This window comes from Crocodylus porosus, unplaced genomic scaffold (genome assembly GCF_001723895.1).
Source record: "Crocodylus porosus isolate Cpor-Errol unplaced genomic scaffold, CroPor_comp1, whole genome shotgun sequence".
Taxonomy (NCBI): domain Eukaryota; kingdom Metazoa; phylum Chordata; order Crocodylia; family Crocodylidae; genus Crocodylus; species Crocodylus porosus.
Window position 1 is genome coordinate 58,431,395 of NW_017728949.1, and position 20,049 is coordinate 58,451,443.

The 20,049-nt window shown below is 43.8% G+C and overlaps 1 protein-coding gene across 1 annotated transcript in view; it reads right to left on the reverse strand.

Annotated features, from left to right (window-relative positions):
• Positions 1-1,013: 1,013 nt before the first annotated feature.
• Positions 1,014-20,049, reverse strand: part of TFCP2L1 (transcription factor CP2 like 1) — a 38,423-nt gene continuing 19,387 nt past the window's right edge. The window contains exons 3-14 of the mRNA XM_019554108.1: positions 18,625-18,730; positions 18,288-18,394; positions 17,470-17,622; positions 15,889-15,999; positions 14,209-14,300; positions 12,063-12,111; positions 11,872-11,965; positions 10,716-10,806; positions 9,922-10,016; positions 6,954-7,096; positions 3,799-3,850; positions 1,014-2,847 (exon numbers count right to left, since the gene is read on the reverse strand). Of these exons, the coding sequence (XP_019409653.1) occupies positions 2,810-2,847; positions 3,799-3,850; positions 6,954-7,096; positions 9,922-10,016; positions 10,716-10,806; positions 11,872-11,965; positions 12,063-12,111; positions 14,209-14,300; positions 15,889-15,999; positions 17,470-17,622; positions 18,288-18,394; positions 18,625-18,730 (1,131 nt within the window). The 3' untranslated portion in view covers positions 1,014-2,809. The remainder of the gene's footprint in view (positions 2,848-3,798; positions 3,851-6,953; positions 7,097-9,921; positions 10,017-10,715; positions 10,807-11,871; positions 11,966-12,062; positions 12,112-14,208; positions 14,301-15,888; positions 16,000-17,469; positions 17,623-18,287; positions 18,395-18,624; positions 18,731-20,049) is intronic.

Sequence of the window (20,049 nt, forward strand, 5' to 3'; positions counted from 1 at the left end):
TGAAATGGTACGGAAATTACCCCAGTGCAAAACTTTGTATCAAACAGCCACCGAATTTGAGGTGGGGCGGAAAAAAGATTCGAGGCCCCATTTCAAACTTGGCTCAGATCACAACCAAAATGGCACTGGGTTTCCACAGGAACCGGTGGAAGTTGTATACCGCTAGCAAGGACACAAACCCAGCACAGCACATACAGTGTATGCATCTAAAGTATGATGGACAGAACAGCAAGTCCCTCCTCTTAATGACTTGGTTCAAGTCAGACCCTTAAGCTTGTTATTTATGTATTTAAACGTCTTAGACTGTAGCAAGGCAGCATCCATAACCGGAGAGGTGCCTAAATCCCTACGGGAAGTACTATCCTTTCCAATGCAAATCCTGAACCTGTGAGGCGGGGCAGAGGTGTTGAACTGGAACGGCTCGCCTCATACAACACAAATTGATTATAAGCATTAAGCCCAGTCATAAGTCTTTGCAGGATCTGAATTTTATCATTCGGCAGCTTTAGCAGCTCGCGAACAGTTTAGTTAAGATTTCCAAGCTGCCTGGCCTTTGCCTTGGCACCTGGGCTATCCCTCCGACTGCAGTGCATCATGGGAATTCAGCCCATAATTAAGAAGGGAGCACAGAGGCATGCAAATGACAACTCTGACCCATCCTCCATGCTGGCTCGAGCTCGCATCCTTTAACATCCAATTCAGCATTTCAGTTTGGAAACAGCCAAACACTTGGTTTTGGCATTCCTGGCCTGGCCTGGCCTATAATCAGCGCTTTTCTTTCCATGAAAAAAAACTGACATTTCAACTTTTAAGCCCACTTCAGGGCGAAAACAAAATCCGAAGCATCAAGGTCACGCACCATAGAAACGGGGATGTCCAGCAGACACTACAAGAAGGGCCCAGAGAGGCCAACGATAACCATGAGTTTTCGAACGAAAAGCAAGAATAATAGCAGCTGTGCGCAAAGAGCAGTACCCAAAATGCTGGTTTACCTGAACTTGGATTCAAATAAATGAATTGCATTTGCTATTGTGGACGGGTTAGAAAAATAAAAAAGATACAGCCAAAAATCTAATTCCCAGTTACAGCAAGTGCCAGTTAACATAAGCTTTGTCAAACAGAATTAAATCTATAGTGATAAAAAAGCATCTACAGTCTTAAAAATAAGCCCTCAAAAATCAGTTATTCAACAGAGGCTACTCTAAAGCTGAACGTATCAAGTGGTGTGAACCGCTTCCCCTCCAGCTGATTTTTCCCCTCATTTGAATCCCTAAAGTCATTGTAATGAATGCATTTTCTCTTTGTGCAAAGTTCTTCTGAATGGAGAGTGTTGCTGACAGTGCACTCAAATGATGAATAATCCCCTTTCACCTCGTGGGGTAACAATGGGATAGATCTACAAAAAGTTACAAAAATATTTTGAAAGCACATTTTAATCACTGAATGAGCAAACGGGAAGGGAAGGGGCCTGGGGAGACTTTGGCAGGGTACCAAGAAAAGAAGTGGATTAGCCCAGAACCTGCTCGGTTGGTGAAATGAATGGGAAGGTAAGAGGATAAGCCATTCATTCAGAAAACATGGGATTTTTTCTGGAAGGGAAAGGTGGAGGAGAAATGCAACATGAATCACAAACAGCTGCGACCGACTGGTTGGCACCTAGTGTCAGCCAACTACAGTGTCCAGCTACCGTGTGCAAGCCAACAGGAAAGGCTGAAGACGTGGGTTGGTCTTAAAGCCAGATTCCCTCTCCCCAGTGCCTTGATGCTGATGCTGGTCATCTCTGTCCACCGCGGATCACAACCTGGAGTCTGTCCCTGACAGCAGGTGCTTGCTCCCTTCCTTGCAAAAGGCTGAGGAGGTGATGGCAGTCGTGCCAATGCTCCCTCTTGCATAATAACTTCATGGTGACCAACCCTTGTCCAACTCCATTCTCTGCCTGAGATATTAGGACCTACATCTCTCCCTGCTCAGGGGAGTGGATTTAAACCCAGGTCTGTTGAGTGCAAGACAAGCAACCTTGGTAACAGGGACCTGAACTCCATCTCCTCCTCCACCGAGTATCCCAGTCACCAATCTCTCACTAGTCATGCATGCTGTCTAGCCCACTGAGTTTCAGGTACTTTCCTGGACCATGAAACAGTTTCAATAGAAGGGTAAAAAAAGATGGATGTACCCCAACTCTGCACCAAGGTGACTAATCACCCTCCTAGGAGGTGAGAGATAGGAGTACAAACCTCCAAGGCCAAGAAGGGAATTAAACCTCAGGTCTCCGACATCCTGGAGAAGTACTCCAAGCACTAGGTTAGTATGCAAAGAGGGGCATCAGCACCATCACCTCTTCTGGTAAAAGAAAGCAGTAGTAGTCACCACTACCTTTTGTGAGGAGCCCAGCAAATGACAGATATGGCCTAGCAAGGTTATGGTTGTGTCACAGATGGTTTCATATGGCATCAGAAACTATAACAGATCAATCTACCCATACCCAACTATGAAGAGGCTGGACAATTGTTTTGCATTTCCCTTTAGAATATGATAGGTGTTTCTGTGCAATTAACAGAGACCTCAATAACTCTAGGGTCTGAAGGTGGTGGGAAAAAATAGTATGTACAGACTCTGGGAGACACTCGTCTCCAGCCTACAAAAACTATTGGGCTATAAAGTTAGTTCTTCCTCAAGGACATCTGGTATCGTTTTGGTTCACGGGAGCACTATATCCAAAAGGTTCTTCACGTTTCCAGTCTGGGTGCTAGTAATCCTCAGTGAGGCACTGTCGTTATTAGGCTGCGAAAAGTCCCACTAGGCCAAGTGGTCATTTTAAAATGATGTGGTAGCCATCGTTGCTTTCAGCTGCAATGAAGAAATGAAAGCTTTTATTAAACAACATGCAGGAAGGCATCCTTCCCGATTTGGCTGTACTGCAGATTGTGCTCTGGTCTGGTAATGGGGATGAACACTGAATTTCCCACCAAAGCTAGTTATAGCTCAGTATAAAATCAGTGGGGTCTTTTGTCATTTTAACAGAAACCCTGGAGGCCCAGTAGTGCCCATTTATTCTAGTGATGTCAATGGATTTTAGAGTATGGGCCAGATCCTCACCTCATGTACCTGATATCGGTCCATTGAGCTAAGCTCATCTCACACCAGGTAAGAGTCTTCCTCAGTGGAGCTCCACTCCACCTAACCCGGTGCAATCAAGAGCAGAGTTTAGCTGCTAGTGGGACAACGCCAGATTTATAGTGTTATAATGGAGAGCAGGATCTGGCCTGGGTATTTCTTCTCCAGCATGAGTTTTGTTGCCCTCTTTAGTTCTGTTGGATGCTCAAGATTCAATTCAGAAAAAGGTGCCCAGGTAGCTCAGGTGTGACCCAGAGCTTCAGACAAATCAGAGAAACTAGCTGCCTTTCTTTACCACAAACTGTACTCCCAGATTCCTATGCCAGCATATCCAGGGGCTCTTCATAATGCAAACTCCTTGTTTAAAACGGATGATAAATTTATAAATGTTGATGAGCCATAAAGTGAAATTAGAACATGACTTAGACGTGTAGGTTAGAACAATTCAAGCCAATATACCTCCACAGTGCTATTTAAACTATAATTCTCGAACGGACTCCACCAGCAATGGAGACCAAAGTCATACTTGAAGGGGGACTTTAGGCTATTCTCATCCCCTATATTCCATATTCACGTGCTACAATTCTTCTCCTCCTTGCAACTCTTTCCCTACTGTTTTCAGCAATTTCCACGCTTTTGGGAAAACAGTGGTGTTAGAAAACAAGCAGCATCAGAAGAGCTCACCTTTCAACGTGGTGATAACAAAACAAGATTCATCTTGGAAGTTTTGTACCATCTGTAACCAAAAAAAAAAAAAAAGTCTTGGTTTACATTGAACACGTTGAATGCAAGTTTCATTCAACATCCATTATTATTGCAAAGGGAAACAGTAATTCAAGAGACCTCTAATTCTACAAGGCAACGAGCATTCATGGTTCAATCCATAAAAGTATTTAAATGTGCAAGTAATCCATTAGTGTCAAGGTATTGCTTGTGCTTAAAAGCAAGCCCATGCTCAAGTGTTTTGCTGGATCATATCTGGCATATTCAGATCATTGCAAAATAGAGTCCATAGATGTTTCCTTCATCCTACATGGTCACCCTTGTCCACCCCCACTTTAAGGGCTGGATCCTCACACAAAAATTGGCCTAGTTCCCCATGGCTTCAATAGAATTAAATTAGCTTCCACTAGCCTAAAATATGGTCTCATGCAGAATTATGCACTGCTGTTTTCTCCAGTCTAGTTTTGGAGTGTCCCAAGCAACAGGGCACCCATCATTTCCTTTGGGAGACTGTCCAACTCCAACAGGGTTTGATCCTACCCCTAAACTAGTCAGTGGCAAAGACACTTACTGAATTCAGTATGGACCCATTCAAACTACAGTTCCAATAGGAAGAAAGTGAAAAGAGCAGTCAATCCTTCAGAGCTGTGTGCCAGTGTAGCCTGATGGATGTCAGGGAAGCTCTGCCACTCTAGACAGTTAAAGGACAGTGGTCTTTTAAACCTAACAACAGATTCACTAATGAAAATTTCTTCTAGCATAAGCATGTGGCATTGTTTAACAAAGATCACTGGAATAATCATGCTTATGGCTGCGGGAAGGCTTCCAAGGGCCTTATTGCACGGTAATTTTAGGCAGCTTCTGGAGCTCTTAACCCCTGGACTGGCTGCACATTAACACCTTTTAAGTGGCTTAAAGCACTCGTTATTCATCCTAAGGTCATGCCCCTCCAGGGAAAGATTCTCTCTCCTGCCACTGCTCAGACCGGCTCGCTTTGCCCAGCGGGAGCAGCAATGTAGTTCTGCCCTTAGTTCGTAGTCCTGCCCTTGCTCACCAAGCCTGTAGTGGCAAGTCTCAGATATGCAGGTGAAGCACAGTCAGAGATGGTTTTTCGCTTTAAGGTGCGATTGCTCCACTAAGCGGATCAATATTAATCTGATTAACTTTTATGCGGCTTACAGCATAAGGTGTAACAAGGCCCTAAAGCTAAAGAGAATATATTCCTTAATGCCACATGCACCTTTTGCCCCTAAAAATCAGTCCTCCAGAATCAGGGTGCATCTTAAGCAAGGAAGCTGAGTTTTCTTTGCTGAAATATCAGCAGGGAATAGAAGCTGCAGATGCTGCTGGTTCTCAAAATGGCTGCCTCTTCTCAGGCCCCAGAGGGGCCAGCCCTCTGTGCCTTGTTTTTATCCTGCCATACCAAGAAGTTCCTGCTGCCCAAGTCGCAGTGTCTCCTGGGATGCCATGCAGTGAGCTGTGACTGGCAAAAACTCTCTCCCCATTCTGCCTTCTAAAAATAAGATATTTGGGGGCATTTGGTACATGAGAAAATATAAGAGTAATGTGCCTAAGAAAAATAAACTGATGATAATGTGCGCTTATTCAGAGGCTACACAGTAGTGCAGATGCTGCACTGATAACACTGTGTTATGCCTAGATGCCAAGACATAGAAACTTATAGGAATAGCCAAAGTAAAGATTGTTGTGGGGAAGGTCAGTAGCCAATCCAATTGGCATAACTGACTAAAAGAGAAGCAACTAGATATTCAAGACAAGGTAGACCCATAAACAAGGCCCTCAGTTGGCCAACCAGACACTGGGCATAAAGTTCTGAGAAACATGGCTGGATGTGTCATAACACGAGCAAATCCTTCTTAAAGTCCATTGCTGCTGGCTGTACCGAGCACCTGTTCCTAGCTTTTCAGCTTCAACCCCAGTCAACAATAATTCCACTTCCCTTCTCAAACTATACTCCCTTTCCCCTGCCAATTCACCTCAGACTAAGGTAATCCCCCTATTTGCTTTCACCCCCTTTCAATTGCTCCCGCCACAAATTGGGCTGCATTGGTCACCACCTGGGTTCACCTAATGAAGCATGAAGTGCATTCATACTGTGCCTCTCATTTAAATAACTTTTCCCCCACTCAGCTATAGCCGGAGCACAAGAGATGAAAAATAAAGCAATAGACATGGTTAATAAGCAACTAAACCTTTTCATTAAGACCCCCTTTCACTAGAGCTAGTGGAGGCAATTCCCCCACTATAGGTTGCCTCAAAGCACTCCGTGACTTTTAAACTCTGAAGGTTGCAGATTTAAATCAGGGTTAAGCAGCAAGGAGACTTTTAAAACAAACATTAGAGGCTTAAATTTAGGCTTCATTTGAGTCCTGCTCTCTGCTTCATTTGCTTTAACTGTGTTCCTTTCTAGTCTAGTATCAGGCTATCTAAATGAAGCTCCTTAAGTAATTCTGGGGCATGAAGGAGTGGGTCATTTTACAAAAGGCAATTACATCATTCCCAATTAACATGAAAATTAACTTGATCCATTGTGTTAAGTCATTGTCCAAGGGGACACAACTGGCCAGAAGTCAATGAAATCAAGTGAAAATGACAACAAAGTATATGAAAAGACCATTCTGTTGGCCCAAACTTAATGGAAATGGACTGATTTGGGATGCCTCGACTTTTGGGACATAATAGGGCCCTATTTTCACAGACCAATGCTCTGAAATTAGATCCCTTTAAAAGTACTTCAAGTTCCCTGGGCAGCCAATCAAATGAAGAAAACTTAGGTTTTAGATGTGCTAATAGTTGGAAAATTGAAATACATTTTAGGTTAAAAACAAAAGTGCACGCAACTTCCTTTAATAAGAAAAAAATATATATTATATATGAAGTAATTAATGGATTTAAGACCCAAAATAGTCTGGGGTAAGTGTAAAAGAGCCAGGCACTTTTTCAGTGTTACTGGCCGTGAAAAAAATGTTTTCTTGAAGGCTCATTCCACAGTTTTAAAGGCCAGTCTAACTTAAAGAAAAAGGTCAGACAACAGGTCTTGAACTCATACTTTAAATACCAAGCATCAGATGATGAGTTTTGCTTTAGCTTCTTACCTCATTGCTCACTAACACATGGATCCCTGTTGGTCCCTGCCGATAGATCCGGTTGATCTGCTGTGTAGAAATGCTGTACAGGTTTGCAATCTTCTCCACTAACTCCAGGGTTGTCAACTCTTCTAAGAAGATTGCATGATACACTGAAATAATTATAAAAAAAAAAAGACACCAGCTTTTAGCCATACGACTGCAAAACTAAATTCACTCCTTGAGAAAAATTAAAGGGCCAGGTCCTGAACTAGTTTAAGTCAGTCTGGGCATGCCCACACATTCAATTAAAGTGCTTTAGGTAATGTACATTGTAAATCTAGTACCTCCATTGTGAGGTGCTGGAAAGATGCCTTTAGCCTATTTTAACAGTGCATTAGCTAAAGAGCACATTTTTTTGATGCTTTAATGCACATTAAAATAGGCTAAGATGCATTAATGCACACATGTATATGCGCTCTCTATCACCTTTGTACTACGACCAGTTGATATCAACAGGAGGACCTAAACCAAAATGCCCAATGTTTGAATGTAGACAGTACAGCTGAATCAGCTTTGCCAAGAGAGAAAAAAATCCCTTGAGGACCTTTAACAAAACCAAAAGGGTTACATGACATGACAAAGTCACCTTAGTAAGAAGCAAGTTAAAACTCTGGGGCATGTGAGAACACCTTGTGACTGCCGACTCCATTCTGGCACTCTTGACTGCCCTCTGAAAAGGTTGGTGCTACAGGAAGGTAAATGAATTTCTATATTAAGAAAAGCTACCTAATATCACTTTATAGGCCATTTCATTCCTAGATCTCAAAACATGTGAGAATTTAATGCCATTATCCCCTTTTTCCAAGTGAGGCCTGGGGCAGTATTTGCCCAAGGTCACGCATTCAATTGGTGATGCAGCCACAATAGGCATGGAGAGACGTGGACTCTAGTCTTGTACCCTGTCCTCTACATTGTACCACTGTCAGGCATTTCTATGCGTGCTCCATTCTCAGGTCACGTTTGTTTCCTTCAATCTGAACTAAAATGAAAATTGCCTGAGGTACAATGACCACCATTAAATCATCAATGTCTATTAAGTGGCGTTATACAAGATAAGCATGTTACTTTGTTTTAAGCATAGGCAACAGATTCAATATCCCAGACGTAAATCAGTGGTAACTTGAAAATGCAAACTTTAAAATTGGATCCACTGTATCACTTCATTATGCATTTGTAGAAAAGCCAATACTTCATTTGCAAAGCCTTTTAAAGCATTTCCAGTATCAGTCCTTCACCTATGTGGAGAAGCACGTGTACAAAGATAACTGCAGCCTAGCCAGATGTCATAAGCTTTGACATTTGTGCTTATGAAAGCTGCCGCTTTTTCATCTTCCATAACGTGACATGGTTTAGTTTTTCATTTAGAATTAGAATTAATCTAGTGAGTTTTCTACAACTGCTGCACAGTGGGTGTGTCTACACATGTGCATCTACTGCGCAGTAACTGAAATGACTATGCAGTAAAGGTGTGCATGTCTACACATGCATGCCCATACTGCACAGTAAATATGACGACTTATGTTGATTTGAGTGTAAATTTTATACCTGCATGTTGCAGGTATCAAATTTATGCCTAATTATTTACTGCACAGTAACACTGTGTGTGTGGACTGACTTGGGACCAAAGTCAGTCCACATACTACGTTAATCTGCTTTAATGCCAGCACATGTAGACACCAGCCTATTCCCACTTACTCCACAGTAAATTTAAGCCAGTGTAAATGCATGTGTAAACACGCCTGGTATGATTGATTTCTCAGTGAAAAAAAAGCAGCAAAATAAAAAGATAGCTCCCCTATCCAATACCTGGTTTTAGCTTCTGTATTAGAGTTTGAAAACACTTAAATGAATGAGATCTAGTCTTGGAGGCATCTCAAATGGCTTCAGACATTTTAAACTTCCTATGTTCAATCTATGAAATCCAGGAGACTGGACAAGCACCTGGCTGGAGCTGTCTGACCCCAGTACTCTTTCCTCCTCAGGGCAGGGGGTCAGACTCGATGACTTACTCAGGTCCCTTCTGACCCCAGCGTGTATGAATCCATGAACCCTGGTATAAGGCTCCTGAAGTATCCAAGATACTTTAAACCTCCACCTGGTTCTTTCATGTGCGTTGTCACTTAGAGTAAACTAATGAGGATGGACTGTTATGCGTCTCAACTTCGCTTGTGCAGACAAATGATTTTGTAGTCCTTGATTTGATGTGCCTCTGCTAGAAGGACAAGTCTTGCACTGAAATCCTACATGGATCCCTATACAGATTTTAAAATACAGCTTCCTCAGGAGTGATGAAAACTATTGCTCTTACTAGCTTTTTAATCTATGGTTCTAGGGAGTTCAGGTATTTCAAATCTCATGCTTGTACTGCATGGTAAACCGGGAAAACCAGCAAAAAGCAGCAACATTTGTAACCAAAAAAGGATGAAACAACATTAAAAAAAAAAACCACTCCACGCCAGTGAAGATGGAGAGCTAAATTCACTCTCAGTTTAGGGCAGCACTTAATGATAAAAAGAATGGAGCTAGCACCAATTTAAAAGGGGCCACAACCTCCTTGCCATCCAAGGGTTTTGCAGAAGTTTCAGTAGCTCTCCTAGCAAGTACAAAGCTGACTGGGAAGAAAACCCTGCAAGAATCATTGGGAAGAGAGAAGTTGCATAGATTTCAAATCCCATCCCTATTGTGGCAGTCCCCAGTCATGGCTCTTACAGCAGCCAGAGGGTGGCACAATGCTGATACCACTGCCTACCCTGATCCCACTTTAAAAAGTGAGTTGCCCCCCAGGCAGGCAGCATTCAGTGTAGGCTTCCCTTGCAGGAGCCCAAGAGCTAAGTAGAACAGGGATGAATTGGGCCCATTATTTACAGGGAGCTTGGAAACAAGGCACCGTTCTCATTAGATGAGCAGGTGGGCCAACCCATGTGTGGCAACTTACCGCACAGATTACTGTCCCCATTCTCCCGTTTGTGATGAGACCTGTTCTGCTCCGGTTCCTGACAGACATAAATTGTCATCTTAGGCCTTACATTCCTGTAGGCAAAAACAAAAATATATAGTGATAAGTCTTCATGACGAGTACTGTGGTGTTGCTCTGAGCAGGTCCTCCTACTGAGAAAAGACACTCAGATGGCTCCTGGGACTGGTTTGGGTATCGCAGAAACAAACAGCTCCGAGGAATCTTAACACTACACTGCAGGGCACCCGATACCACAGAGCTGAGGGAAAGTCTGAGACTGCTAAGCATCCCCAGCTCCTATGATGCATTTAAGAGTTGACAGTGCCCAGTGACTTGTAGGAGGTTTGCTCTACCTTAGAAAAATGAGGCCTGCATTTACTGGCTTCAGTCCAGCCCACCTAAGTAATGTCACTGCTCCTGACAATGTTTTGGGGGATATTTGTGAGCTTGGTCCTTTTAAATCATTCCCCGTCTTAGCAGAAAGCTAGGGTGAAACACAGGTACAACGTGGCAGGTGGAGTAATGTCTTCCCAGAACCAGACTGGGGTCACCGATTCCAAATGGACTTCCGAAGAGTCATATTAGATTCATTTTTTACTTTTAACTCACATGAGCTGGGCAGTATTCAGACTGAAGCTTAGACTTGAATATGCAAACCATTAGGAACCGGTTTCCGAGATGACCTGCTTTGAACCAGTCCCTTTGAGTTCAGTGAGCTCTGGAAGAGCTAAAGGATGCTGCAGTAGTTCTATATGGAAGTGATGGGTACACACCTTCCTTTGATTGCATTAAAAAGCCGAATTCCATCAGCAGGGCCACAGATCTGAACAAAGTCTTCTTTGGACATCTTTAGTAAGTCAGCACCTGCACGTGGCAAGGGGAGGATTCAGACATTAACCTAAGAGCTTCCATCTACAGAGTCGAGTCAGACTGACTTGTAAAGAGATATCGGATGAATGGTTTATATTCAAGACATGCCCATCATGGGCAATCCCCGAGAAAACAAAATCTAAGCAGCAGTGATCCAGAGGACATAGCCATGTTGGTCTAATGCCTACAACCTACACCCCTGATCCAGAGGAAGCATTTAACTGATACATCACAAGCTAGAATGGAGTCGCTGGTCAACAGGCTCAAGTCTGCTTGTGCTACAAATCAAAAAGCCCTTTAATGAGCAACTCCAAACACAGTTTGGCCATTGATCCCTTGTGGCCCTTGATGATGAATGCAAACAATGGCTAGAAAACATTCTGCCGCAAAGGAGTATTTAAAGAAATGTCATGTTGAATGTTCCTTCCCTCAAACGGCATGGGGGAAACAAGTTACAGCAAGTGAAATCGGAAGCAAGGGACTCACTGGACATCACTGTCCACATGCTTCCCCTGAGTAGAGGGAAAGCTGAACCGTGATGGTTTACCCCTCAGCGGAAGAGGATAAATTGCCGTGGAATAGCTTTCCCTTACCGCAAGGGAAAAAGCAGGTACATTGCTTGTTATCATGGATCTCCTGACTGGCTGTAACTGTTCATACCTTAGAAGCATTCAGTTCCTCCAAGGCCAACTTTGATGGAAATAAACTTTTCATGTTTTAGGTCAGAAGCTAGGATTTCAGCAACCAAGATTTTCCAAATTAAAGCTGCCTGAAGTCAGATTCTCAGATCCATATTTCGGTGTAAATAAGCAGCCCAATTGCCAGAAGTACCAAGTATTCAGCTAATCCCACTAATAAAACTAGCCTCAGCCCTTCCGTTCTCCAAGCCTTAGTTACTCTAAAGATTCCTCCGGTCTCATGCTCACAATTTGCTTTGGTGAATGCCAGCAAAATGGAAAGCATGAGCCATGCTTGTAAACAGAAAAACAAAAACAACAACAACAACAAAAACAACCAACCCCAAAAAACCATGATCATATGGAGCCTTTAAACACTCACCCGAAAAGCTGGAGAAGAGTCTACAGAATGGAGAGAACCTATTACGATGAAGCCACTGCTGGGCATCTTGAATAGAAGCAGAGGGAAGGAGATGCTACATTGCAAAAAGAATAAGAGGGTCTTGAAATGAACTGTTCACCAGTGTCCTAAAAAAAGAAAAGCACCACATTAACATGATCTCAAATACTTACATCATTGCTGGGAGGCAGGAACTCCACTTGGTGGGTTGGAGAACTGTTGCTAAACGTTGTATAAAAAAGTTGAGAGAGAAAAAATATGATTTTAAAATTTTACATTGAAAAATAGTATTAAAAAAAAGTGCTGGTTGTCATCCCCCACTCTCCCTTGTCTTGCCCCGCAGTTTCTTATCCACTTGGCATCTCTTCTCCAGATAGAAAGCGGATACAGTTAACTTGAAACCAATTCTGTAGCAAATTGCTACTGGCTTTACCTTTCTTGCTGCTTTTCAAATGCATATGAAAAGCAAGCAGATGTCTTCTAACCCACCCAAACCAGTCATCTTTAGAGGGAAGAAATGGGCATATCAGATCCAATAACTCTGCTCCTATGAAATTAAGTCCCCAATAGCCTGGTAAAAATCTAATGATTTTGATCTTAGCATGACAGGCTAAACCCAAACCTTAACCCTGATCACATCTCCCTTTTTGGACACAAGATTTCTATTGGCTTTGGCAGGGCTGGCAACAGATGCCCCACCATTTTTCTGCACCAGAGTGATTTGATATCACAAAACACCAAAGTGCACTTCTGCAACTTTCTGCAGGCTACAGGTTCAAGCTGGTCCATCAGAGCGAGTGACTATTGTAAAGCCATTCACGAAGAGAGGATGATTTGCCATTGTGGGCCAGGGGCAAACATTTAACAAACTTCAATGACCGGTTGTGGGAATTTGCTTGAGCAAAAACAGAGCAACGATCTGATCTGATGTTAGTATTTTAAAGGAGGACAAACAGTGTTTGAACAGTGTTTAGTACAGACTAGTTTCCAAACATGCTTTATCCTCCAGTGTGGACAGTGCTTTAAAACAAACCAAGATTGGCCCACAGAGCTAACCATTTATCTCTGAATGAAAAAGGAGTTCTCAGAAGAGATATCCAAATCTCCCTTCTATCTACCCTAGGAGCTTAAGTTATTCGGGGAAAAGCTAATATAATGCTCACTTCCATACCATGAACTTTAGCTTTATCTAGTTCTACTAGATATTTATTATCCAGCCCTATGACCCAATCCTAACCTCCCTGCAGGAAAAAGCAGAGCTTTCATTGACTTCTTATGGGGCGGGAACTCCATGGATAATACAGTAAGCTGCCTGCTTTATTTAAAAGGCAGGTTCCAGAAACTGCGTATGAGGTTTTTCACCATGAGAGTTGCTCAACATTTGGGTACCAAACCGTGATGGTACTGACATGATGGGGGGGAGAGGGGAGAAATAAGAGAAGTACCGAAGGATACTGACCCACGAAACGCACAATCTTGAGAGTTAGGCATATTGCCGTCTGAGCCACGTCTTTAGGATGGTTTAGCAGCTATACTCCCACCGTCGCCTCCACTCCGGGGCAGTTCATTAGAATCCTCATGGTGTTTTTATTCAAGATTCTGCTACCTTCAAACCTACTCAACTGGCACCGCAGCCCAAGTGGCTTGGGAGCCAGAAGGTGATGGAAAGCCACTCAAGAGGTCCTCAGCACCTTTAGCTCCCATCAGTAAACACTCAGCCCTTGAAGTCATAGTATATGACTTCGTATCCATTACTTCTACAGCATGTAGCACTTCCTATCCACAGTATACGAGTTGTTATCCATTGCTTCTATATAGTATATCAGCACTTCCTATCCATAGTACATGACTTCCTAACCATTACTTGTGTATAGCACTTTCCAGCCATTACCATCAGTCAAGAAGTTCACAGGGGCTGTAAAAGGGGTGCAAGGGCTGAAGAACTGCCCTGATGCACAAGCAGCTAACTTAAGAGGTCCCATGCTGCTCCCATTATATTCCCAAGCTGAAGGGAGATGTAAATATCCTGTTCTATGAGAGCTTCTGGGTTGAAATGAAAGGCAGCTCACAGGCAGGGCAGGTAAGGCTTAAAACTAGTGTCTACTGGTCAGCTAGCAAGGAAGTGGGAAGCAGGCTCCTTGTGACTAATGGACTTCAGTTGGGCTAAGTGCCTAGCTCCAGTGCAAGAGCCACATGACTCATTACGGAAAGGAAAGGTGCAAACACATGCATACACATGTGTGTGTGCACCATACACATGTGTGTGTACCCATACAGGCTGTGTCAACCGAGAAGATAAAGAAGGCATTTGTTACGTACCCATCTCCAAGGCTGAAGCTGTTTGGAGAACTGTTGTAACTCGGAGATGGAGCATTGTTCATTTGGTAAGGCACGTCTGGCCATGGAGAGCACTGTTTGAACAAAGCCAATGGGGACACTGAGCACAGAGCACTGCCACAGGATTCTCCTTTTACATCACTGATATGCTATTGCCACTCTATTCGCCCCTGCCGAGGAGAAGGATGTAGCCCACAGATGCTCCCCGCTGTGCTCAACAAATTCCTTCCCATTGTGCATTTCCCCTCCCTCCCATCTCCCTTCCCACAAAGCCTGTCTTGGCTTAACACCCAGCCAAACAGGGCTCTCTCAAGTCAACTCAGATCGAAGGCTGAAACTGTCTGACGATACAGAAATAACCCAGCTGGGAGACTCGAGTTTCAATTATAAATCCTCAAACTACAACAACAAAAAGGAACCAGAAGCACTTTGCAATATTTGGCCTGATGCATTCAAAATGCAGGCCTGCGTTATCAGCAGAGGAAGTCAAGTTACAGAAGGAGGTTGTTACAAGAAAATCCCAGCTAGACACAAGCAAAGCTACTGAAGACCTTTGCAAACATACATGCAAACAAACAGATGAGTCAGGGGAACTACAGTTAGTTCCCGTGGACTGACACGGGTACAACTCCAATGAAGGCAGTTGCTTCATTCTGGATTTACACCACTGTAATCAGTAGCAGAATCTGGCCCTGTTTGATGTCTACTATGGAATACCCCTGTTTACAATGATAAAAAGGAGACTTTTTTTTTGTGGCATTCCTGGGAGTTTTATCACCTCCACAAACAGCTTTGGCAAATATTTAACTGTTGAACAACCAGAGCCAGAGGATTTCCTGATTCAATGTGTCAAAGTACACTGGTACTAACGAAAAGAGCCCCAGGATGGGTCAACCCTGTAGGATTAAGTCTCTTTGCACAAAGATCTCACTGGAAAGGACTACTCAGCATTATAGGACAGGTTACTTAGAATACTACTTCCACCTGCCCTCTCCCTGCTTAATGAATGGGGAGAGGGTTGTTATTACTATTGGGAGGGAGAAAAGACCCAGCTCGGAAGCAAAATCCCCAGGCATCCCTTGAGCAGCAAGTTTGAAGCCCGCCACACGCTAATGTGCAGCATCTCGATTACAGGAAGACGAAAGCCTCCTTTAAGCTGTACCCCTGCAGGATGCAACTGGAGCATCTACCCCTTGCAGAACGAAGCTGATCAAAACCAAAATTCAGCGTCGTGGGTTGTGAAGTATATACATGCAAGAACAGAAATTGCCAGCTGGAGAAGGCAGGCTGTTTATCCATGCCAACACTGCATCTCTGATGCTGGCTGGTACCAGATGAGGCAGATGAAAGCATAAGCCATTTCTTAGGCAACTACAGAGGGGAGTAATAATGGTTGTGAAGGACAAAAGGGAAGGGATGGGGGGCAAAGGAAGATCATGCATCCCCAACTCAAGCAGTTTATGTCCTGAAATTTTAGTGTCCAATATCTCTCTTTTTTTCCCAAATCCTTCTAATGTAATTTTGCTAAGCTCTTGGTCTCCAATAAGTGCTCTGAGTGTCAGTCTCCATTAATTGAACACCATTTAAAAGCTAAGCTACTTGAGTCAAACATGTTGCCCAAATGCAACAGGATGGTGTCAGGTCATGCATGAACCATCTTACCTCCGTGAGAATGGTCGTTTCATAAGAAGGCTGATATTTCTCCTTCTCCTGTGCTGTCTTCTTCTCCATTTTCTCTCTGTCGGTCTTCTGTTTCCTGTCAGCCCCTTTAGGCTATAATCACAGAGCACAAGCATTTCCTTATGCCAAGTACTACAGGGCTGGTAACAGAGGGCCACAGGTTTTGTTTCATCTGTGTACAAAAGTCTTGTTGACATCTATGGGCTTTCTACACATGGAAGGAGAGCAGGACAAGGCCTGTATTTTTCAAGCAGCCATTTAAAACAAGACTCTTTTGTGCCTAACACATGCTTTGATCATTCCTGTAGCCCTTCCGACACATGCCAAGGATAAAAAGTAGCCCCTGTGATTGGACACCGGCCACTTTAAGGCGTGAATCTGAGTTAGGAGGGTCAGTAAACATTGGCGCAAATTCTCTGGGAAACCTCAAAGTACAACAGCCAAAGCTAAACTCCCTCCATCAAGGAGGGGATGCAGATTCAGTTTGGACCCCTACTTTAACGAGTCCCGCCATGGAAGGGTAACAGCTCATTCTAGGTTAGCTGCTCTGCTATGCAAGAAGGCAAGATCCTGGCTCCGCTCATTTTCCACTCCACTGGATAGGAAAGCAGAAGGCCACTTACTGAAGCATCAGTTTAGTGAAACCAGTTTGAGGAGCAGTCATGCTCCTAACCTCAGGGAGAAGCAAGACCCTCGGAAGGACTCTCCTCCCATTCTTGACTACCTAGTTGCAAATCTAGAGAACTCTACTGAACCCACTGGAAAATTGCTCTGGATCTATACAAGAACAAGTTCGTAGGTGCCTGGATGCTTAATAATATTTTATACACACACACCCATGGTACTGCCTTTTGAAGCATAGCAGAATTAGCAATAAAAATAGTGTTTATTCTAAGCCATATAATTATGTAAGTCTTATATCCTATACACACACACCTCTAAAATTTAATATATAATCTATAATGTAATGTATATTATATATTTGTGTATGCACATGTGCACACACACCTTAAATTATAGATGCTATAATATTATAAAGGATATAAGCCATATATAATTATATGGCTTAGAATAAAATACTATCTTTACAGCTAGTTCTGTTATGCTGCAAAAGGCAATACCTCTTGGGAGTTAAGCCACCTTCAATATAACAATTTCATTCTGCATATGGGCACCTTCTCATGGAGTTGTCATTCCCAGCACCACAGCAAGAAGTTTTAAACAGCTTACAAAACAGCACCTAGCTGCAATCTTCTCTCTCACATTTCAGGGGTTATGGAATGATCCGTCTCCAAGGTCATGAGTCTAATCAGGGTCATGCACCTAGATGCACAGCATGCTTTGTATTGCTATGGTACCAGGACGTTTGGCCCCTTCACTCCCAGTAAAGAGTTCCCTTGGAAGAGCTGGCGAGTCACCAGTTTAATGGCTTTCTTCCTGGCTCTATTCTTGTAACGTAAGCAACACTAGCACAAACATTTTGAAAACCTCGAGTCCTGCAAGATCAACATCCCACCCATCTTACCCCCGAGACAACTCAGGCAAGCCAGAACTAGCCCGTACCTTGAACACTTTGATTTGACAGCTTGCCGAATGCAAGTGCTCTGTATATTCGCCATTCTCGTTCTGTTTAAAGGTGTCAATTTGTACCCGGAAGGGCACTCCTTTCTCCCCGCCATGTTTCCGTGGCGTGAATTCTGTGCTGATACAATGTACCTGGAAAAACAGAGATTGTGTTTGTAATATATTGGGTTAAAGAAAGCCTGCACCACCCCGAAGTTTGGGGATCTAAGGCAGTGGTTCTCAACTGCACTCCTTAGATTTGAGGTACACCCCTCAGAAAGTGACAACTCTTAGGGTTTTTCGCTCATTTTTTTGACTACAGGAAAGCACTACAATCATGAATGCTGCATGCCCCCAGAAGCTGCCTGCAGCCAGTGGTGGTGGTGGCGGCAGTGGGAGCATGGCAGCAGCAAGTGGGGAGCTCCTGCAGGCGGTGGCGGGAGCGTGGCAGGGGGGAGCTCCCGCAGGTGGCCACAGCAGTGTCAGCAGTGGGGATGGGTGGCGGGGGGATTATGGATTCCTATTTGAAATCTCTGGATTTATCTTGTGAATCATGTTTGCACATTCAACAGTGCTAACATTGCATGCCATGTTGGGCACCCCTGAAAAGCTATCAAGGCATCCTCACATGCCATAGCACTCTGGCTGAGAATCACTGGCTTAAGAGGACAGGGTTGCAAATGGATGAGACAATCACATGTCGACTCATCAGAGAAATCAAATTATTTCTCTTGCATGCACTTTGGCTCCTGTTTCAGTCTCCGCTTCTATCAAGCATCCCATACTACAGACTGTTAGCACCACTATTTATTCCTTACCTGAATGAATGCTGACGCTCTCTTTGATGGATCCCACAGAAATTCAACAGTGTTCAGCTGGGTTGGGCTGGCTCTGGGATCCAAGATGCCAACTGACAGGGGAATATCTGTAGGAGAAAACCCCTAAAATGTTGTAAAAAATATCAAATTGAAGCAGAGAAGCAGAGTTTCAGACACGCAACGAGACCCATGTGAACAGCCAAGCCAACCAGTGATATCTCATTTTAAACCAATGCAGTTGGGGGTGGTTTCCAACCCCAGACATAGCGTTTTTTAAGCAATAATGAAAAATATGGCTTCTAAACACTGTACAGGAAACACAATGAAATAGTCTCACCTATGTCAAGGATGCGGTCCCCCGGACGACTCCATCGCCATCCTTCCAGCTGCTGGTGCTCCGTGTACTGCAGGCGCCGGTCGTGGAAAACTACACGAATGATGCTCTGTTAAGAAAGGAGGGCAGGAGGAATTAAGTAATCCAGAGGCTCTGGTTGGGAGGGGATTTTGGTTTCCCCACTGGGAAGTCTGATCTGTTCTTCCTACACGTGTCTGTTCTGGAGGAGAGCAGTGTCCCATGAAAGTCACCCAGCTCCACATCTGTCCGATTTCCAACAGGACCGCTGAGACTTGCTTCCACAAGGCAATGCTCTCTCTGCACTTCACAGAGACCTTGTCAATTGGAATTTGCCCTAATTCCGGCAACAGATGGTCCGTCATTGAGGCAGGGCTTCTCCAGTGCCGCTACTCAAGTATAGACTGGGAAAGCCTCTGTTTACAATCAGCAGAACTTTACCCCAGCATCACTTGAGGCGTGCACCAGCACGGCTACGTCAATGGTCGGCAACAAACCAATTACTGGAATCAGGACAAGTGCCCAGTGCGGACAAAGCCAAGAACAGCGGTAGCACCTAGCACTAAATGTCTTCCTTTGCATATTCAAAGTGATACACTAACATGAGCCAAGTACCCCTCACCTCCCAGTTTCCAAGGGAAGTCCATTTCCTCGCTTTGACCATCTATTCAGGATGGAAGCAAGAGATGCAGTTTTTCATATGATCTAGAGAAAGGCCCAAATCGGACCCTAAACCCAAGCACCACAATCTGAAAGAAGCCAGAAGTGCAAAATCTGAATCCAGATCCATATTTTGCAAGTTCTTCCTGTTTTTTATTCTGCTCATTACAGCACACCTAAATCTGCCTAAACTAGGGAAATGTTCTAAATCCAGATCTGGGTCCAAATTTTGCAAGCGTGCCCCCTCTCTTCCCCTCAGAAGAAAACCTGGATCACTCCAAACAAGAGTTCGGGTGAGGAAGGTTTGATATCATTACAAGACCTGGATCCAAGATTTTGAGTGGCCCTATTTTGTTCCCCCCACATCAAATCCCCAGGACCAGAACCAACTTCTGTATTTTGTGGGCCAGGCCCACACCAACGTGAACAAAGTCAGGTGAAAAATGGAGTTCCTTCTTCTGAGGGCACATCTCAGCACAGGTCTATTGCTCGTGGGGCCAATTTATAGCTTTGCATGGGTTAGACAGGAGACATTGCGACTCTTAAATGGTATTGACCCCCTTTAGGCTTGAATTCTGGGATTCATTTGAACCCAAAGCTCAATGAAACTCTAAGGACATGACCAGGGCCAAATGAAAAGCTTATAGGAAACCCCACAAAGCCAAAACTGCAGTCCCACACATCTCTATGGTTCAGGAGTCAGGCCTTCCGTCCCATTTTCATTAAACACAATGGCAAGATATCTCCCAT